General features: G+C 41.9%; 2 protein-coding genes across 3 annotated transcripts; one reads left to right on the top strand and one right to left on the bottom strand.

Annotated features, from left to right (window-relative positions):
* The first annotated feature begins 72 nt into the window (after positions 1 to 72).
* Positions 73 to 1408, top strand: LOC129373088 (progonadoliberin-1-like). Its single transcript, XM_055050823.1, has 4 exons — positions 73 to 787; positions 859 to 997; positions 1081 to 1179; positions 1266 to 1408. Exons 2-4 carry the CDS (start codon positions 860 to 862, stop codon positions 1311 to 1313), a joined length of 285 nt encoding a protein of 94 aa, XP_054906798.1. The 5' UTR covers positions 73 to 787; position 859; the 3' UTR covers positions 1314 to 1408.
* A 4650-nt stretch (positions 1409 to 6058) lies between these two features.
* On the bottom strand, positions 6059 to 19609 carry npy8br (neuropeptide Y receptor Y8b). Of its 2 annotated transcripts, none has more exons than XM_055050939.1 (3): positions 19580 to 19609; positions 10954 to 11124; positions 6059 to 8594 (listed from the first exon to the last, which is right to left on the bottom strand). In XM_055050939.1, the coding sequence occupies exon 3, from the start codon at positions 8447 to 8449 to the stop codon at positions 7349 to 7351; it is 1101 nt and encodes a 366-aa protein (XP_054906914.1). In that variant the 5' UTR covers positions 8450 to 8594; positions 10954 to 11124; positions 19580 to 19609; the 3' UTR covers positions 6059 to 7348. The 2 variants fall into 2 exon arrangements, with proteins under 2 accessions (XP_054906914.1, XP_054906913.1); XM_055050938.1 differs by lacking the exon at positions 19580 to 19609 and adding an exon at positions 11321 to 11508.
* Positions 19610 to 22121: the final 2512 nt, after the last annotated feature.

Here is a 22121-nt window from a genome sequence, read left to right as displayed (position 1 = left end):
GACGTGCATTCAAAAGTAATTGTAAGAAGGATCTAGGAACCCTTAGTTCAAAAAAAAACAAAAAAAAAAAAACTTTACTAATCCCAAAGGGAAATGAAATATCCAAGAATTGTGGGTAAATTCTGACAGCTGTGAGCAGGAAGGATCTCCTGTAGCAGTCTGCACTACAGCGGCCCTGAATAAGCCTCTGAATTTGACTGAAGTATTCATACCCTTTGAATTTTGTTTTTCACATTAGAACTATAAACTTCACTCGTTTTTATTTTTGTTTTTCCTTCCAACTTCTTCACTTAAAAATAAAAAAGCGGGAACACGGGGAAGTTGAGGAAGAAGGTCAAAATTAACCGTGGAGTGCTGGCCCAGAGGGGCTCGAATGCACAACACATGTCTCAGATATTTACTGTAGGCAGTTTGATCGAGTTGGGATTTTAAAAAATTTTATTCCATAACAATATCGATTTTGCTGCTACAGCACAACAAAAATGAAAAATGGTTGAAGAAAAACGTAATACTTTTGCGAATCCTTGTACCAAGTAAAGAGCATCCTGTTCGTGACCCGCTATTTTTACTGCAAAAACAAAACCAAAAAACCATGAATAAATAAATGAAAGATGTTGTGTAATCATTTGAACAGCTCTGCGGGTTGCCAGTGATGCCTGATGTTGCTTAATCCCACTTTGCAGCCTCCCTGTAGTGCAACAAAGCAGAAGATCCTTATATAAGGCCCAGTGTGCAGCTTTCTCTCGACGAGGCGTGTTGGAGGAGCTCCTCGATTTCTGAGCAAAAGGTAACGTCCTTACAGCCGGCGAGAGGTGTGACCAGATAGGGAAAAGTGAATTGTAAGTGTTAATATTTCAGAATGGCTGTCGGAACGCTGACTCTGTGGCTCTTCCTGGTGGGGACGGTGCTGTCGCTGGGCAGGGGTCAGCACTGGTCATTCGGACTGAGCCCGGGCGGAAAGAGGGAACTGGATGGCTTCCCAAACACGCTGGACAGCGTAAGCACCTGAGCACTTATCCTAAACTTTGACCTTTAGTCATTTTGGTCGACGCTCTCCTTGTGTTTTCTCCCCTGTGACAGATTTTTGAAGGCTTCGCTCACATGGCTGCTCCTTGCAGCGTTCTGGGCCGTGGAGAGGAGTCACTGCCCGCCAAAATCTACAGAATGAAAGGACTTCTCGTGAGCTGTGGACTCCTGTGTTCTTGTGTCTTTCCACAATTAGGTCGAATCGGAGCTCTGTTGCTCATGTTTTTCTCTTCTTTCAGGGGAGCGTGTCTGAGAGGGACCACGGACACCAACCATTCGAAAAATGATGTCTGGTGTGTTTCTATGTGTTTGATTCAAACGTCATTAATTGCTGCGGAGCATGGCATCAGGTTCACAGCTCATGAATAAAAGTTGCTCAGTCTTTTTGCTTCACTCTGTTTCTGTCTTGGGGGATTTTGGTTTGTGCAACAACAAAAAAATAGGAAGAAAATCAAAGATATTAGCAAAAAGCACGCTGCACGTCTTGTTGATCTGCAACATTTCCAGTTTTTTGAATCTTCACAGGACATCTGCACTGGGCGAAAATTGGTAAACTCCAGTTACCAATTAGAAAACTTCAGAAATCTGGAATTATTTTTTTTATTTAAGGGTATTAGAGTAAAGAGGTCCAAATAGAAAATGATTTTGGAATTTTGTTTGCAAATGATGCATTAATAATTTGCGTTGAACATATTCTAAGTTGACCACATGAGAAAATGTCAGGAAATTCAAGGGACGCGAAAAGTTTTGCAAAATACTGTGATTAGACCTTTTTGATTCGTTCAGGTCCATCACCCTCCTGGATCATTTAGAACAATTGCCCCCATTTTTTTTTTTTTGCTTGTTGTTTTTTTTAGTGCAATATTTGCAAAATAAGTAAATAAATAAAAAGATATCCAAAGTGTGCATGATGCAGTGCACAATGCACAGGATGTCACCAAGATTGTGAAATGATCCTTTTATCTTGGAATTGGTGCCAGATCAACAACAGCTGGTCATCCAGAGAAATGACCGGCTGTAATGCTGCATTTCCTACCACCAGAGGGCACTAGAAAGAAACCAAACTTTTAATTGAACCGTGTCATCCTTCATTGTTTCATTCAGTGTGCAGCAGCATTTTGTTGAATCCCTCTTTGTTACCTCTGCTCCAGATTTGAGACTGCATCATATTACGCCAGTGGCGTTTTTGTTTTTGTTGTGTTTTTTTTTTGTTTGTTTTTTTTTTTTGTCATGTATTTATTGTGTGTATTGCTAAAGATAAAAATAATGGACTGAATGCCCATTTATTAGCATGCTGCCTGCTTTTGTTCATCCACACAGTGTCCCCTGTAGAATATTAAGCTGTTTTATTAAGACTGGACAATCAGCACGGCAATTGTCTGAGGCAGGCGACATGTGTGTTTGCCGACAGGGTATGAAATTTAAACAAACCGAGCCAGAGATCGAAGTTTATACATCGTCGCGCTTTCACTGTGGAATAACAGCCTGTAATATCCTGCTGGCAAGCAAATGGCCTGAGCACGGCCTTATCTTCAACGCAAAGTGTTTTTTTCTTTTTCAAATTAGTTCAATCCATCTGTCACTTAGGCATTACTTAGCAAACACACATGGCACAAAAAAGAAAAAAGTTTCAGCTGATGAGACTGAACCAACTTTCCAGCTTAGTCTGGAGACACCAAATCAATGCGGTGGTTATGCTTTATTAGCGTTCAGTGTGTGAGAAACAGCAGCAGGGTGTAAATGATTTACATAAGATCAATACCATCATGGACGATGGTTCTGTGCCAATCCACTTTTCTGTTTTTAATCAGAGGCATACGGCGATCGTCGCCCTGCGGTTAATCTGGAATATTAAATCGTTCAGAGGAAAGTAATGTGCAACGATCAGGGCTGAGGACACACACACACACACACACACACACACACACACACACACACACACACACACACACACACACACACACACACACTGCTGAGCACAGGCTCCCACAGCTGCGAAGTCCAATAATTACTTCTAATTTGTCTCACTCAGATCAGTCAGATGCATTGAACCAATCAGAGAAAACACTGACCAGAGTTTTCTTGTTTCTTTTCAACATGGCAGACTTTTACAATAATAAAATAAGCAAAAAAAATTAAACCGGTGGAGCAATTTACACGGCTTCACACAGAAAGTGTTTTGATCAAATTACAACCAGTTTTAAAATGTGATTAGTGCTATAAGCATCTTCTTTGTATTAAGTCAAAACAGAGACAAAACAAAAGGCCTTTAGACTTTGATTACGGAATAAAACATTGGTCAATTACTAATTTAGGTCGATTCTTTTAAGTTTCTATAGATTCCTAATACAACCCATACATGCAAGTGATGTTTGCATGATTAAAAAATTTATGACGGATATAGAAAATATGTCCAAAGACTTTATGAAACTGCATCGTCTGACGTTGCAAAAACAAAACAAAGAATGAGAATTTATTTTTCTGCGGATTTGTAGATTTTGTTTAAAATCAAAATATACAAAAGTACGTGCTGCCCCAGTCCTGGGTGTTCTGTAGGTTGTCATTCAGACATGAGGCTTACAGTAATAAAACAATAAAAGCAGCAAACCGAAGTGAATCGTCTGTGTCTGATCTTCAGGAAAGGGGAAGCACCTGACATGAGGCGGGGCTGCTGTTCAAGAGAAAGATTTTATCAACCCGTTTAACTGACTCATAAGTGAGCAGAGATAAATAAACAAACAGACAAAAATTAAAATCCTGAATGTTTTGCTTGCCAGAACCAAAAATGATTTGGGACATTAAATCTTTCAAATTTAATGTCCCTTTGCTAATAATAAGATAGAACATAAAAAATACTTGTTTTGTTTTTTTTTCATTAGAAAAGCAGGCTAATTAAAATGCTTAAAACAACAGCTTGCGCACATCTCCAGCCAACTAGTTCACGTTGTCCCTGCGATCTGGTGAGATTGCTTATGAGAATCTCTCACTAAATTAAAAGGGAGCCAAGATGCTAATCTTTCTGGAACTGCTCCACCGACGAGGAGAGTCTGGCCCCGTGGACTCGTTAGGGGCCCGTCTCCAGCTGAGTTTCATTTCGCAGCGCAGTGAAAATGCTTCGGGCCTGGTTACAGTGTCACAGTGGTTAAAAGAAATGAAAGAAGAAGAAAAAGAGCACAAGACGTCGAAACTCAAGCGCCACTCATTGCCCAGTGCCACGGGAGCATGGCGGCACCTCCGGTGCCATGAGCGCTTTGGTCGTCACTAAACAAGAGCAGGTGAGAGAGAGGCCTGAACAGAGGAGGCCAGAGTCTGACTGCAGAAGGTCAGTCCAGGTCAAGGCAGCAGAAGCGTACAGTTAATTGTGCCGACAAGGACCTATGAGAGCTCTCTTACGGGCTGAACTGCCTTTGGAAAACAACCTGCGGTTGTGCCTTTTATTACGCGCACTCCACAAATCATAAAAACGAAGCCCTGTGTGGTAAGCTGAAAACATTTCCCCTTTTGTTCCGTCTCAGTTGCTTTTCTCTGCTGCGGCGCCAGCCTCACGTGAACCAAAAACACGGTTCACACGAGACTTCCTCCTACCGACATTTCCCATTGTTTCCAATGAATCTCCTTTACATCCCAAACATCTGCAGCGCCGAAAGGGACGGCCGGTGTTTCCAACTCCACATGCGTGTCTGAAAGGTTCGTCGCCACAGATGTCCCCCTGAATAATGCAAACTCAAACAGCACACTTAGCTCGACCTCAGACACGTCTTGAAATATTCATTTTGTGAAAAGATGACTTGCATCTGTTGCGGTCTGCAATAGGTCGTAAAGCTCCAATATTAATCAGATGCTAACAGGATAGCAGATAAACACACCAGGTTCATGTTCTCTTTCGGTTAATCAGTGACGATTCAAACCTTTCGCCGCATGCGTGTGTGTTTTCCTTTGTTTATGTGAGACCAGCTCCTGATATCAAACTTTGATTTGATCAAAAACAGCTGCACCGTCTTTGTTCAGGTGACAAGAGTTTAGTGGTTTCTTTGAGTCGTGTGTCTAGTTGGTAAAACTCTTAACACCATTTAAAAGATATAAAATGATAATATTTATGCTGCATTCAAATGGTCAGATTCCTCTTTTTAAATTCTCGATCAGTTTCTTAAAATAAGACGTTGACTGCACTTTTTAATTTCTTATTTCATAGGAGCCTATAAAACGCGATTGCTTTCAGAAGAGACCTTTTCACTTTAGCAAACACAACTGCTAGTATAAATCTGGCCTGGAACATCAGTTGGAGAACATTCGTGAACAAACAGCATCATGAGATGACGGAGGAACACAGCAGACAGGTCAGGGATAAGGCTGCAAAGACGTTTATGGTCAGGCTGGGTCATAAAACAATATGTCAAACTTTGGACTGAGCTTTACTCCATCATCCAAAAATGAAAAGAGTATGACGCAACTGCAATCCTAACAAAAAAAACGGCTGAAAATGAGTCGCATGATGACACAAGCGTTGTAGAAAACACTGCAAGCGTGGCAGAATGTGTGCTGGTCGCATGAATCGAAATGGATCTCTTTGACTCGCATGCAAAATGCTATGTCTGAGAAAACTGAAACTGTGCATCATTTACACAGAAAAACATAACGGTGGCTGGGAAAGGAAGGGACAGGGACATTGGTCAGGGTTGATGGGAATATAACAGGTTGAAAAACATTCGAGACTGGGACAGAGGTTTACCTCCCACAACCTTACACACAGCATAACAGTCCAGTCAGAGAGCAAACCTACATTTGACTGAGAATTTGCAGCAAAACTTAAAATTCCTGTTTGCAGGTATCAGTCATCCAATTTGACAGAGCTTGACTTCATGTATGCTGTTTCTCGTTTCACAATTATTTTGTCTTGGCTTAACATGTAAAATCCAAATAAAATACATCAAAGTTTTGGGGGGGTTGGGAATACTTTTTGTACATTTAAAATCACAATTTAGGTTTTAGGTCTCAAGTATGGGTGCAATAACTGGAAATGTCAGATTAAAACGTGATGTAATGAAGTTTATTGTTTTAACGTAACATAGCTTTAACCCAAATATTACAACACAGGTTTAATCAGCAAAGAGAACGTATACGATTTAAATGCACAAAGTGTCTAACAACAGGTCCACCAAGAGATATTTGCTAGGCTACAAAGTGCTCTTTACTTTAGACCACACCATAAACTATAACTCTGTCATGTGATATATATACAGCAGAAGAGACCTGCTCTGACAAAGTCCTTTACTGTCACTTTTATTTTGTTTTATTGCAGTTGATATATGATTGCTGTACGGCACACAGTATGATAGGGGTGTCAGACTCCAGTCCTCGAGGGCCGGTGTCCTGCAACTTTTAGATGTGCCTCTGCTGCACCACCAGAATAGAATAATTAGGTCGTTAGCAAGACCATGGAGAACCGATCGACACGAGGAGGAGGTCATTAAGCCATTTCGTTCCAGTGTTTTGTACTTGTTGCACATCTAAAAACTGCAGGACACACAGGCCCTTGAGGACTGGCGTTTGACACCTGTGCTTTATGGCATACACTATCCCACACATATATACAAACCGGAGTCCAGAGCCCGGCTGACAGCACGAGACGTATGTTGCTCCGGCCGAGGTTATCTGAGAACCACTGTTACAGCACTGGTGGTGGTTTTAGAAAATGACAAAAGCATTAAGACGGTGCCAGTAAATCGCCTAAAGCCACATCTAAAGCATTAACATAGTCTCCCCTAGCTGCGTGATAAGTTTCTCAGTTGATAATCATTAACACGTCACAGTTCACAATCCCCTTCATCTTTTCATCGCCGCTATTAGCATAAAGCAACTGAATTGAAGGGAACATTTGCTTTGTTTTCTCCCGCACTCACTGGCTGTTGAGCAGATTTACAGCAGGATAAAGACAGGAAAAAGTCCTCTGAAGACTCCAGACTTCAGAATAGGTGTTAGAACGTTGCAGAAAAGACATATTGAAGAGTTTAAAGGCCGTCTATTGACTCGTAGGTTCTTCCAGCATATGTTGTCCAGCAGTAGTTCAACTGGTCCAACCTTTGAACCGTTTGTTATGGACTTCCTCTTCAGTGGGAACCCTCTTTAAATCAAGACAACTGTGCCAGGCCAATGACATGTCAACAATTTGCTTTTCACTGTTGCTTCATAGATTTCCACTTTGCAAATGGTGAACTTTTGTCAAAATCAACAAAGAGAAACCCCAAAAAAGCCCAAGCGATGGGACAGTGTTGGCTAAGTAGTTTTCTTCCACTAGATCTTTTCCATTTCCTTGGGGAATGTTTTATGAGTTGATAGTGATTGACCCATTGCTGAAGACTGACCCTTTGGTGACCTCAGTGCTAACAGTAGACAGTGGGACGATTTCGTACCGATCTACCGGCCCCCAACAGCGACAGCGCAATACAGTGGACTTCAGCTGCTTCTGGAAGTTGCTATTGAGGAACCCATAAATGATCGGGTTCACGCAAGTGGAGACCATCGCTGTGAGGTGGCAGAAAGAAAAGATGACGTCATGGCCGCAAGACGGGATGGCCTCATGGTTCCAGTCAAACACCGTGTTGAAGATGTTGAGTGGAAGCCAAGAGAGGGCGAAGGCCACCACGATGGAGATCAACATGGCGTTGATCCTTGTGGAGCCCTTGTTCTGCTTCTGAGTCGCATTCCTGCCGCGCTCCACCATGTCCTTCCTCCTTCTCAGACGCAGGTAGATGTGCAGGTAGCAGACCAAGATGAGGGTGAGAGGAAGCAGGTACTGGAAGACAAGCAGGGATGTGGTGTATGCGCGGCGCTTTGGAATGGACGGCCACAGTTCCATGCAAATGAGGTGATCGCTGACAGGGATGGGGAGGCTCAGGTTCTGGAACGGTAAGGTAAGTACACTGTACTTCAGGAAAGGCACAGATATTAGGCAGGCCACGATCCAGGTGACGGCCACTGCCACGTGGGACTGTCCCACCAGTGGTTTCCATCCAGTCGGGTGGACGATGAGCTGGTAGCGCTCCAAGGCAATGAGGACGAGGGAGAAGATGGAGACAGTAACTGAAATGCACTGGATGAAGGGCGTGAGCTTGCACAGTGTATCGCCTAGGATCCACTGGTCCATCAGTGTGTAAATGATGGTGACTGGCAGGCATATAATGCACATAAGAATATCAGAACAAGACAGGTTGACAATGAAGATGTTGGTAACGTTTTGCATCTCCTTGTGCCGCATGATGACAAAAACCAAGCAAGAGTTCCCGATGAGGCCCACGGCCATCACTACGCTGTAAGCGATGATGAGGAAAGTGGTCCCGCTCACTGAGAGCGAGCAGTCCTCCGTGGACTCCCAGGGTATCTCTCTCCACAAGGCCTGGTTGTGATTGGTGTGCTGCAGCTCCATGATGTTTCTTGGCTCCCGTCGAAAAAAGAAGACTAGATGAATTCACTTGGTCAGACCTGCTGTTATGACGTCATGAATTTTATTTTCACATTTCAGTGTTTTGTGATCCATAGTCCCAGGTTCATGTTTGTCTTCTTTCTGTGGGCTAAAAAAAGAAGAAAAAAAGTTGGTTTGAAACAAATTGTGTTTGAAAGGGAGTCATTTTATTAGAGTTTGTTACTTTTGGTCTAAGCAGCCAAATCGACAAAATCAATAGACTTTTTGGGGCCCTAAACATACCCTCAAAACTCACCAAACTGCATAAAATTCACCCCCTATGCAAATTATTATGTGTGCTCCCTAACTCTGTAAATACCCAGAGTCCACTGCAATAGCTTATTAGACCTGCACAGTAATTGGAGGACCTGAAATTGCATTGAAAGTCTTAATTGTGATTAACAACTTTCTTACTCTGTCTTTTCTCCTACATCCTAAATTCTCACCACAATCCTTGAGCTTTTTGTCACTAAAGTTGTTGTGGACACAGCAACAAGAAAAGTCAGCACTACTGGCCAAATACATCAAAACCTGATCTATTATGTAGAAACAATATTGCCAATATTTTTGAGTTGAGGTTCAAGATATTGCATTCTTAATACGCATCAAAACATACATTCCTCAACTTTATCTGAAGTTTACAAAGTGCCAAAAAATGGTGCATTAAAGAACATCATGTTGACATGTGTTTTTATGGACTGGAACTTGTGAGTTCTTCATTTTGTTGCTTTGATTGAATAGATTTAGAAAAAAAAAATCGTATTTTTCAGCAATTGACTTGCTAGTCGCCATTCAGCAAAACACAGGAAAATTTGTCCTTTTAGGCAATGCATTGGTGCATCTCTAAGTACAGCAATTATTTTATTGTACATGGAGCAGTTTGGGTAAAATAGACAGCATTCAGTGCTACAAACATCTGAAAACTACTGCTGATTTAACAAGTATTTCTTCTGAAGTTTTGCTAGCAAATCAAAATACACATAAATTTACTGCACGTTGTAGTAACAATCGATGAATACATAACTTTGTAATAACTGTGGTGATCAATGTGATATAATATTTTGGCCGCAGGAGGATTTTTCTGAGCAATAAGCTGGTGTGATTCATTTTGTCTAGATACCAAGGCATCCAGATATTTTTACTCAAGCTTAGCAAAGAGTGACTATCTCATTCAGACTCGGCTGCTCCCATGCATTCCGGGGACAAATTTCACTTTGCGCACATCGACAGTGGGTTCACTATTAGAATAATGGCAAATCGGTGACGGACATTAACCATGTATGTATGCAGATGTGAGGCTGTGAGTGGAAACACTGATTTTCTCTTTCCTCTCGAGTGCAGGATGTGAGAATAAGTGATGCACTTGTGGAAGATTATCAAGAAAGGAAGAAAAAAATAAATAAAAGAAGATTTTGCAGCACTGCTATAATAGCTGGCTGATTTCGATTTCCATCACAATAAAGGGGATAATCATTCCACTTTCATTGACAATCATTTCCTATTGCTGTGTTCTTTCCTTTTGACGGCGAGGATCTATTTTCTATCTCCCCCATAAAGAACAATGTTCCCAGTGACAGCAGATATGGTCTTTACAGGCACCCACTGTATAAATTAATGTACTGGAACACATCGCAGAAATACAGTCCAGTTTCATTAAGCCGAGACTAAGAGCATCTGACTATTGTGCACAGATATCCTTATTTGTGTGCACATTTCTAAGAGTGGATGCACAGTCCTAAAATCATTACTGATTAGCTGATACGATCTGCCCATGGCTCCATTCCCCCAGAATATTAGTTTTGCAACACGGCTATGCAAACAGAATTACATCTGCGGGATTTATCATATTTAACAGATGACTCCTTAACAGTGATAAATGTTGACAGGTGGGACATTAATGGCTTGTGGCCGTCTCTGTTATGAGCTGTAATGACCTATCAGGATGTGCTGTTTCATTTGTGGCGATTAGCCTGAGTGTTCCTCATCAAAGACGCACAAAACAAGTTCAAGTGCCATTTAAAATCCTTTCCTCAAAAAGCCCAAAAACAATTTAAAAATAAATAATAATTTTACAAATAGGGAGCTCAACCCGGCCAGGTTTCTGCTTGCCGGGTTCTTGGACAGTGCAGCCTTGATGCTGATTATTCACAGCAGAATTTGTTCATTTAAAGTGATGCAGTGCTGTGTGTTGTGTCTGACGCCAGAAAGGAAATTTCCAAAAGCAATCACTGTCAAGCTTTAGAAGGGATTGCACCCTTAACCACACAAGTGATTGGCAATTTTAACAAAGAAATGAAACCTGATGGAGAGTGGAGGAGGGAGTGGGGGCATTAATTCATAGATACATTCAGTTTGATGTGTTTTTAAAAAGACTTTCGAAGAACACATCAAGAAATGGGATAAATAAAAACACCTCAGAAATACGTGAAAAGATGAAGAGAGAGGAAAGTGTTGCATGTGTGACCTACCCGCTGTCCTGGATCCCGCGCTCCGTCTGCAACAGTGTGGCGTCTGCGGAGCTTTCAAAGCTCCGGGCTGCAGGTGGGGGGGAGACGCTCCTGAGTCGCGGGGCGGAGACGCAAAACGCTGTTCCCACTTCGGGAGCCGCCTGAGTGGGAGCCACTGGCACTTTGAGCGAGCTTTGTGGAGAACAGGGCGACCAGAAGGGGGGGAAAGCAAAGAAAAGAGCAAGTCCCGTAATTAAATGTACTTCTAGGTAAGTCTGTGAAGGAGTCCTGAAGCTGTGCGGCGGCGCATCAGAAAACAGGTTAAAAGCCGCTTCTAAAGCCAGCGTTGAAACGCTCTGCCGTCGCGTTCGCGTGATGTCATTCTTACCGCAGTCCTCTCGTGCTCCAGGTGAGTTGCGTCGGCGGAGCAGGAGGTATATCCGTCCTGCCAGGACCCCGGACAGGAGCTGAGGTTCCTCTTAAAGCGCCCTCATCGTGCCTCAGACTGGCGGGGATGGAGCCGACTGACTGACTGACTGACTGACTGGGAACATCTTACATAATAACTTCTGCGAGGCTCGCACGCGCGCGCCAACGCGCGAACGCAGCCCGGGTCGCAGTCTCCGCGCGCGCGGAAAACAACACTAACACAACACAACACAAGGTCTGGGGCCCCGACGAGGAAATTGAGTTGTGTGAAATTTGCGGGCTGAGCGTGGCGGGTTTCACCCACCTGGAGCTCGGAGAGGCATCAGCGGTGACGTTAGGAAAGGGACCGAGGTCCACGATGAACCCGAGTGGGAAGGCTCGCTGTAATACAGCTAATGTCATATTTATGTAGCTCCTGTCCATTCCAGACGTTTTAAAAGCCCACCCACATGCATTTTAAAACACCTTGTTGGTCCTAGTCAATATATAAATAATTATATATGTATATGTCGCTTTAAAATCGTTAAGCAACCCCTCACTGCAGCACATGGAGCTTTTCTAGCTGTAAATTTCAATCTAAGTATTACCAATCTATCCACTGTGCATGATGTTTGATGAAGGCTCTAGCTGGATAGTGGTCTCAGTCCACTTTTATGTCTACAAAGAATGGAGTCATAACAATAAACATGACGGCAGCAGCTATCGAATATCACGTTTGTTATTTTAAGCCCTCCAAATTCTACAATCTGCTGGTTTGAAGCACACACAAAGGCAGTTTTGATGCATCTGAAGGGTTGCGTTGACTTTTGAGTTATTTTATCTGCGAGCAAAACAAATTAAGGGGTCCTTTGGCACACGAGCCTTGCGTGACCCTGACCCTTTGGTTGTCGGGGTCATGCAATCAAAGGGTTGGAAGTCACATGACATTAGATTTGTTTTTGGTCTGTGTTTAGCACAGATGAGTGTTAAAAAATTGCACTTTTGGTCATAAACCCAGTACTAATGGGTAGTATTTGATATGAGTGTGTTAAATGAGCGTGTGCACAATTTTTGTCGACACAATTTGACAAATTTCTTTCTATCTTTGGCTGCATGGAAGATCAGTTTTCATCCCTGGTGGATTTAGTGAGAAGATTGTTGCTTTAAATTATGTAGCGTTTGCATGTTCTCCCTGATCTTTCTTCGGTTTTCTGTACAACTTTGGACACCAGGATCCAGTAACGTGTATTTTAGATGTGTCTAAGACATGCAGGACAGATGCCAGTGTCTTAAGAGCCAAAAACAGTTCTGCCGACTTCTCATTCCTTACTTCTGATTCCTGCTGTCTAATGTTGACTCTAAGCTCCCAGCATGAGTACGCACAAAGGAGAACTAGCCTGGTATGTTTGAGTAATCTTTTCATGCTTCATTACTCAGATGTGGGTTTCTTTTCCTAATTACCGAACAGTTGTTAGTGAAAGGAATCACAGACTTAGATATGTGATCCTCAGAACTACACTGCACACTTCCTCACTCCCAGAACGCCTAAAAAGACATTTGAAATACAGTAAATGTAATAAATATTCATATTCCTTCGTGTTTTGGGTCACATGCAGAAGCACTTTGTAAGAAGTTGCTGATCAAGCTATCACAGGCAGAGTGAGCACCACTGATTACGTATGAATTACATCGAATTAGATGCATACAGTACGTTTCAAAATATAGTATAGTTTATCGAAATTGGTGACGTGAATTGCATGTCAAAGAATTTCAGAGGCTTTCCTTTCTTCCACTGTTTCTCTGCAACGCCTAAAAATGTCATGATTTTTGTCCCTTGTTTCATCGTCCACAACATTGTGATATCTGTAAAGATTATTTCCACGCAGGCTACATCGAACACGCTGCCCTGGAGGAAATAAAACAAACATGCAGCACCGTCTGCATCTTCCCTGGAGCCCTTCCCCATCATTTCTCCATAATAAAGACCAAATGAAACATCTCCGCGACGCACGTCCCGCGTTCACATCCCTCTGCCGCTAACACCTTGGACTATTTTAAAGCCCATTTCTTGCACCTCCTGTGAATGCGCGACAGATTGTTAACTGCTTCTTCACACTGTCCCCACACACTCCTGTTTTAAGTGGAGGCTGTTGGGAAGAACAGTAATAGCCGTTTGTCTGAGAGGCAGAGCGGCGAAATGACTTGCCACCAACAACAACAGCTCCGTCCGTGGGTGTTTGCTCGAAGCAGAGGCCTGGGCATCGAGACGCCGCTTCTTGCAAGTTTTTAGATTAAGGCAGGAATGCAAATACAGGACGGGTGGAAATTATTGGATGGGCTGGATTTTAATGAAAAGCCGTCGGACATGCTGGGACGCAGCTGTGCGTCGTCTCTGGTGCAATCAGTGCTACTGTCACTCACTTTGTGGTTTTTCTTTGAAAGGCCGTTGTTTTGGCCACGGAAAGAATGGGCGAAGCAATTCCTTTGAAAGCTTGACATCCCTCGGTGGTGAAATTGCGCGTTTGACAGCGTGTCCAACACTTCCACATAATTGAAACGCGACATCTCAGGTCAACGCAAGAAATCGTGGCCAGAGAGGTTTTTGGACAACTTCTTTCCAAAGCATTTTTATTTTTTCTTCTTGCACATTTTGTCAAGTGGAGCATTTGACTGCTAAAAACACTCTGAGCTCTTTAGTTTACGTTCAGTACGGAACCTGCAGTGACCATATTTGGAGTCAGAGAGAGGCCCCTATTATGTAAGGCACTTGCACGAGCAGTTCTTGTGGGAAAATTGCTAACAACCTTTTTTGCGGGAGTGGCAGTGTGCCTCAATAAAGTGCTTCGCCCCATTAACAATGAGTTTTTCCTTCCGCTCCAGCTCCTCGAATGTGTGTTTTATAGTGACTGGGGAGCCCTCTAAGGCGCATATTTGTGTTTTTGTAATTCCGCAGCCTGTTTTATGCGTGTGATTTATTTCTGTTGTTCAGACGGAGCCCCGCAATAATTTCCCAGAAAGGAAGGAAGAAAAGACCAACTGATGGAAAGAAAATAAATGTTATCATGTTATTGTCAATTAGTGAGATATTAAAACAGGCACGCTGCAGACAGAGGGCCTTTTTGAGGCGCATTCAGGTTGGAAATGTTGCCCATAGGCATTAGATGATTATAGTTTTCTCAATATAAGGAAAAAAAAAATGGGCTCATCAGAAGAAATAAATGGCTTACCAGGACAGTGCAAAGGAAACACTGGAAACATTGGAATTAGGTCTGGAAGGAGGGTTGAATAAGGGCTGAAGATAAAAATAGGTCCATCCACAACCAGAATGAAACATAAACAAATAAAAACATGAGGGTTTCGTAGAGAGACATTTTACTTTAGATTTAAAGGTGTGGTATCATGTATTTTTCGTGCATGCAGGGCCATTTTTTAGAACAGTCAAGTAATTCTCTGATCTTTAGTTGTTATGAAAATGTTACATATATCAAATATGACTCAATGGAAACGTGACCTTGTCATTTAACACCTTGAGATTGGGCCTTTGTCTCTTTAAAGCCTGAGATTCATAACATCACTCCTCTATTAACCCTTTAACAGTGTTTTTACCAGTGCTATACTGAGAAGTAGCGTAAATAATGAGGTGTTTGCTAATCGTTGCTGGCTAGTCTGAATGAGCTGAGCGGGGGAATCGTGGGGCTCATTCATCTGCTCTGTGAGGCGGATCCTCAAAAACTGCAGCTCTGATCTTCTGTAGACAAATCTCCACAAGGAAGACATGATTTTCAGGCGTTGTTTAGAAAAAAGAGAAGCCTGAAAGCTGGTTCGCTGTTCTCATCTCAGTGTTGAATCCCTTTAAATCCGAGCGACATCTCAGAATCTATGGCTCATCTTCTTGTTTTTGGTGTCATGCCTTAAACTGTGACACAGTCTTCCCTGCAGTATTACATCTTCCTGCATGAACCAAAGTTGAAGTGATCCTTGACATCATCACAGCAACACAGTTCTTTATGTCCCTTGGGGCTTTAAATAACCCGAGCCAAGAACAAATGCCACACTGCCTCAGGTAGAGCGGGATGACAAACAACCTTCGGTGGCACAGATCAAATGTGACACAGAGCTCACCCTGATGCTCTTCTCGTAAAATGTGGCTTTTGGTTGCAGCGTGTCCTGCTTAGCTACACAAGGGAAACCCCTGTTAATCACAGTTGACTGTACTGTTCCCTCAAGAGAGAATCAATGTCTTCATAGAAACGATGGATCGAATGTCTGCTTGTGTGCTAGCCGTCTCATTTGTTGCAATAAACCTATTCAGAGGTCTGCAGATTGAGTCGATAAGTACTAGGAACCATTCCAGGAACATGAGAAAATGCAGTTTTAGTAACAATAAAACAGAACAATATCAGGGGCACTAACTGACCTGAACGACATTTGTTATCGCACTGCAGCAGAATTTGTCAGGGGTTGAATCTGTTAAGCTGCAGGGCAACAATCGGTTCTAGAAGTTGATGTGGGGGGGAAAAAAATAATATTCAGACGAAGGATCTGAGCTGCTCAAACTGTGACTCTTTGACAGCTGGGTCAGCGAATGTCAAAAACAAGATGCCTTGCTGGAGTGCAGTATCTCTTATAACTGATTTACAAAAGAGCAACAGGAACAGACTGTCCACAATAGACTTTTGTTGACCAAATCTTATTGATAACACCTTAGATATAAATAGGATTTTTAACTTACAATAGGAGATTACTGTGAACAAAAATGAAAATGATGCATATTTGAATATTTTTTTTTCATGTTAATGAAAGGTGTAGCATCCATAAGTATTCATCCAGCTTTAGTCCAATACCCTGAACTAAAATAGTTCACGTCTTTGTCACATATTCTCAGTTTTTATGAAGGCCTCTGTGTTTTTGTTATTTAGCAAAATCATTTGAAACCAGAGGTTTACACACTTACTTAAAAACAATTAAACTCTCACTGTCAGCCTCCAATTAACTCAAATGTGTCGGGTGACCAATCAGAGGTTTCCAAAACCATGACATCATCATCTGGGCTTTCCTCGGCTATTGAAAGATGTAGTAATTATTCTGCATTTAGAAGACATAAATAAATAAATCTAACATATTCTCATTATTGTGGCATTCAGCAAATAAAAATGTATTTGGTGCTTCCAATCGACCTGTAACACAAGTTTCATCTGATTCAACCTGAGACAGTGAGAAAAAGAAATTTATGTGTCTTTTTATCTGGCTTTTTTTCCCGTATGAACTCTGTCTCTGATTTAACTGCCTATCACTTCGTACCAGGATCTCACCCTTGTGAGCCTTTTGGCGACAAGAAATCGATCACAGCGAAGTGAAAACGCTCCAGGAAACTCTCAGCTGTGTGCCGACACCACTTGACTGAGTTTCTAACTTTCCTTGAGAAAGGAGGAAAGGAGTCTAAAATCAGATTGTGGGCATTGGTTGCTGAGAACCCTTTTTTTTCTTCTAGCCCATTGCTAATAGTCTTGGGAGATCGGTGGGTGTTCTTTTTATTTTTTTGTTGAAAGACTGAGCTTTGGAGTGGGTTGGTTTTGGACATCACTCATTCTGTACATTGCTCTTTTTCTTTTCTAAAAGGAAAAGATGGATGGAAAAAGTCGCTGACAAGCTGACTGCAGTCTTATCTTCAAGTACTGTGGCTCTGAGTTATTCACCGAAGTTTCACCACTTTGTGTTCACGGGACAACCATGTCGGATTTAAAGGTCAGGACTCTTGAGGTTTCTGCGACTTTGAAAGTCAAAAATTCATCTTCGCGTGCATTCCAGTGGATTTTGCATGCTGGGAAATTGACTGTTCCCATATTGGAGTTCAAAAGCAGCTCTCTGGTGAGCTTACCACTAATTATTAATAGCCTTTAAAATTGGAGGCAGGAGTGAGCTGCTTCAACTTTATTAACTTTATGGATTCCTTCGTGGTGAAGTTTAAAGAAGGGTTAGGTCACAGAACAATGTCTGAAGCTCTGAAAGCTCACAGAGGACTGTCCTGTCCATCCATCGAACTCTAAACAGCTCCAGAGCAACAAGCGGCTGCTTAGACCCTCGACTGTGTTTCTTAGCAACTTTGGCCAAAAATGATAAAGCAATGTTTAAAATTATGCCAATAATACATAAATCACTATTAGTGTTTCTAACTCTATGATTTGAAATTCTGGAATGTTTACATTATATATATATATATATATATATATATATATATATATATATATATATATATATATATATATATATATATATATATATATATATATATATATATATTTAATTTATTTTTTTTGACTATCTAAAATATAGTAAAGAAAATTTATTATATAAAACTTTGAGGTTTCAGCTGAAAAAGAAAATGTACTCATGCCTTTTTTTGTTTTGTTTTGAAGGGTCATGTAACTTTTGTAGCTTTTGTAGCTCTAAGTAACTGCTCAGCGAGACGAAGGCAAAAATGGCTCATAGGGTCATAAAGGTTGCTGACCCCTGACCTAAGCAGACAGGACGAGCAAGGAGAGTGTCAACCAGAGAAGCAACCAAGAGACCCGTGGTAAGTAATGAGCTGCAGACTGCAACACTTCAGGTAGGAGTATTTCCTTACAACTGTCAGGCCACAATTCTGGTATATATTTTTGGTAAAATGCAGTCAAAATTGAACTTTTTGGCCTGAGCGTAACCTCTGTTTTTACCACAATGAGTCATGGTGGTGGCAGCATTATGCTGTGAAGATGCATTTCTTCATAACGGACACAGAAGCTGGCCAGGTTTAATGGGAAGATGGGTGAATCTAAAAATGATACCAAGAAAACCAAGCGAATAGTTTTAGATCATATCCACGTGTTTCAATGGGATCAGTCAAAGTCCAGACAAAAATTCAATTAGGCTTAATACGCCCAACTGACTGAATTTCTTCTGACTGATTTTTAGACTCATCACTGAAAGCAGTTTCTTCTTGCTTTCCGTTGGCCACAGAGTGGAAATCCCTCTGACAACAGAACAGAGACATCTCAGACACCTGAGGAAAATGCACATTGAGTATTTTAATGCTCAATGTGCATTGAAAAAAGTAAATAGGTAAACAAGGTACGACTGAGCTCTAATAAAAGAGAATTGGATTAGTGTCTCTGACCCTTCTTTTTTAATACATATAAATGCCCACCATGCCCTTCCTGTTTCCTTGGACCACATGTGCATTCATCTGGGCTCTTAACACATCCGCGTTCGCCGCAGACTTGGCCCTTCTGTCCCGCCTCACTCCTGGCTCGGCGGTTTCCCCTCGTATGATTCAGAATTTACAACTACGTCGTCACCGCGAGCCGGGATGTTGGATGTCACACCCCCAAAAACAGCTCTTGGGCCTGCATCTGGAGGTGAACAGTGGCGGAGGAGCACACGCCCAGACACATATGGCAGATAAGATCCCTTTACTCTTTCAGGTAATTCCAATGAAAATGAGTCTAAATCACTGTTGGGATATTTTCAAATTCTCTCAGTAAATACACACCAATCAATGCTCAATGTTCTGTCTGTGTCAAACACAACGTCCCTCGTCTTGCAGTTGCGGCGAAGGGAAAAGGTTTGTGACACAGACCTGTCCTCTCTTTGGAGAGCTGCTGTCAAGTCCAACCCAGCAATCTGGCGCTATCATGTCCTCGCTTGCTGTCTTGTATAATATGCTCCCCTGGGAGATGGCCAGTTTCCTGGTGCGTGCGTGTGTGTGTGGTGGGCTATGTGTGAAAAAGTGATCATTCCTCATTCTGTTTCTTCACACACATGAAAAAAAAAAAAACTATTCTAACTGAGATTGGTGCAATCTTTAAATGAACAGGTCAACAATCGCTGACGCTGTAGAGCAGCAAACACGGTAGGTGGTATTAAATATTTTAGCAGTATTTGGTTTGCTTTTTCTGCCTCCCCCTGTTGGGAGGGAAATTTCTCAGCCTTATTTTGTACGAAGACTCTGACCTCGAGGGACAGAACCAAAGGAAGATAAAGACCCCGCTTTTTCGGCTGACTTAGGAGCTGACATTATGGTCGAGCAATAGACATCAGCCAGTTCCTGTATAATTCGAAGCAACATCTTTTTCTTGCTGAATATAGACAACATATTTTGCTATTTATTTCTCCACAACTTCTGGCCGTACAAGAAGACATTCTCACGGAATCAATTTGAATAAATACAAAGATCCCATTTCGGTTTCAAGCTCTGACTCACCTGACGGCTGTTGCCTGAAAGCGGTCGGCGGTGCTGGAAGTTATTGTGTTTATAAGACTTTGGTGTTGGAGGAGGGGTATTGATTGCCTTCCCTCACAATCACCAGGCTGCACGGGGAAAATATTGTGCGCTGCAGCTGCACCTCAGTCTCTTAAAATGATCCCTTCAGCTTGTGAATCATAGAGAGCGCTAGTACGTGTGATGAAGTGACCACGGTTCACTCCTGCTCTTTTATGAGCCATACATTCAGGAGTCGACATGTTCATGTAACCTTTACATTCACATTGTCAGTTCATTTACCTTTTCTCTTGGTTATTCAAACAAAGCATGCTGCTCTGCGGAGTGACTGTGTAAAATTAATACATACTCTTTATGGCCATGCATGCTTATTAATTTTGGGCTTTTAATAATTGATTGGACCGTTTTCTGCTCGATGTGGAGCGATCATACACCAAACTGCTTCCACGAGTTTTTAAAACAATAGCTGAGTTCACAAGTATGAACCAAGCGAATTCATGGTGAGTTTTCTCTAACCCACACACCATCAAAATTATAATTCCTGCACTTCCAGTATGATTTTAAAACAGTCTCTATGTGACAGTATAACATGAAGACAGAGAATGTGTGAAAAAGAAAATAGAGCTCCCCTCCTCCTTAATGAGCAGTCTAAATAAATGCATCACTCCAGATCCAAAACAACCAATCAGAGCCGGGAGGAGGGTCTTAGTGTTGTCAATCACACTTGTGTACAAACTGCGTCATGTGGTAATGGCAGAGAAATAACTGTTCCAGGAAAACTGTTTATCCGACGTCATCGTCTTGTTAAATAGCCTTCGCATTCATGAGAGGCTCCGGCTTGAGGAACGAGCCGAGACTTTAGGAGAGAGGAATTAGCAGCATGTATAAGACATATGGGAAGATTTAATATGGGACATATGGGAAGATTTAATATTGGACATATATATTAAATCTATATATTTAGGTTTAAATACATAGAAATCTAATATATATTTCTATATAATATATAAGAGCACTATTTTGTATCCTCTGTACAAAATAGTGCTCTTATGAAATCTTTGCTTTCTAATTCTTACCGTCTGCTGTGTGTGGTCCAAAATAGCTATATGATTGTTTATTTGAAATAGTTATAGATATATGATGTTCAAGCTGTGCCTGTAAAAAACAAAAAACAGGAATTATCACTACTAAGGTGACCTTTTGTTTCTAGTTGAGAATACGCTTGTGCATACCGATTCAAAGTTTTTCTCTGACTTTTTATTCATTTTATGTCTCTGTGATCATTCAACCCTTGTGAAAGAACTACATATATCACATCCGTTAAAATTTCTAACAAGCAATGCCAGACATTATAGCTGATTTTGCTTTGCTTTGTACATTTCAGCATGAAAAGTTTCAGTGCTAGAAAATAGAGAGATGCAGGCCAACTAACCGTCACCAGTGGAGCTGCGCTGTCCCAAACTAATCAGCTGTATTGTCCTTTGGGCTGCCAGCTTCTTTTCTTATCAGATGCAACGAACAGAGGCTATTTTGTTGCACATGGCTGGCACATTCACTTTCTCATAAAAGCCCGCTGCATGGCTTGTTAGAGCTCATTGTGCTCTCGGCATATACTGTACCTGATGCTCAAAAGATGCTCAAAAATGGCACCTTGGAATAATCCCCCCAGAATAATAGCTTTGAAGTTTGTTGTTTTGTTGGGGGTTTTTTAAAAAAAAAAAATAAGTTGAAAGAGTTGATTAGGTTTTGTATTTGTTGAAGATCGTGGCGGAGACAATGCTCTGTTTCTCTGTAAGCCTCTATTCCCAGCCTCCATTTTCCAGCCTCTTGCTTGGTGGAAGCTGACAGCTCATTCCGTAAATGCTACCTACTTTGTTTTCATTTGCCATTGCTGTCCCGGGGACTGTGGTGCCCTCTCTGCATGGCCCTCTGCTGATGAAAGGTGATGCGCTGCTAATGCACTGGAATGCTGCACTCTCAGTAATTTGCCCAACCAGTGGGGCTTTTTCGTGAAATCAGGATCCAACAGAAACTCCACTGTTGTGGTCTCCTCACACGACGTCCTGTGATCAGGTAACCCTGATCAGCCACAAATGCGTGAAAATGAACTGGGATGTTCGTAGCATGTCACGATGCCTTTGCATAATGTCACATTTGCTGCTTTCCATCCTATACCAGCAGTGCAGCAGGCAATTTTTGGGTTGGTTGGTGGTGCAATGCAGGAAGAAGAAAAAACGTTTTGGTTTGCCATCTAATATGTTTGGTGACTCCTGTCAAAACATCTATGCGTCCAAGACAGAAATCCGCCCCTTGCCTCCCTTTTGGATTTTCCTGCCGCGCCACGCTGCAGTTTACGTCGGACGGAAAAATGGATCAAGTGATGGATCATTCCAACTGTGTTTATGCAACCAGAGAGAGGAAGGAAAAAATCTCTGCATGTCAGGAAATGATGTACGCAAATCGAAGTCACAACATAAGATGAATGGAGCTGTAAAGCCTAAGTAAGGCGGAAGCCAGTGTTATT

This window comes from Poeciliopsis prolifica, unplaced genomic scaffold, assembly GCF_027474105.1.
Source record: "Poeciliopsis prolifica strain line A6 unplaced genomic scaffold, Auburn_PproV2 SCAFFOLD031, whole genome shotgun sequence".
In the NCBI taxonomy this organism is placed as follows: Eukaryota; Metazoa; Chordata; class Actinopteri; order Cyprinodontiformes; family Poeciliidae; genus Poeciliopsis; species Poeciliopsis prolifica.
The sequence above is the reverse complement of the archived record's forward strand: the minus strand, read 5'-3'. Positions and strand labels throughout refer to the sequence as shown.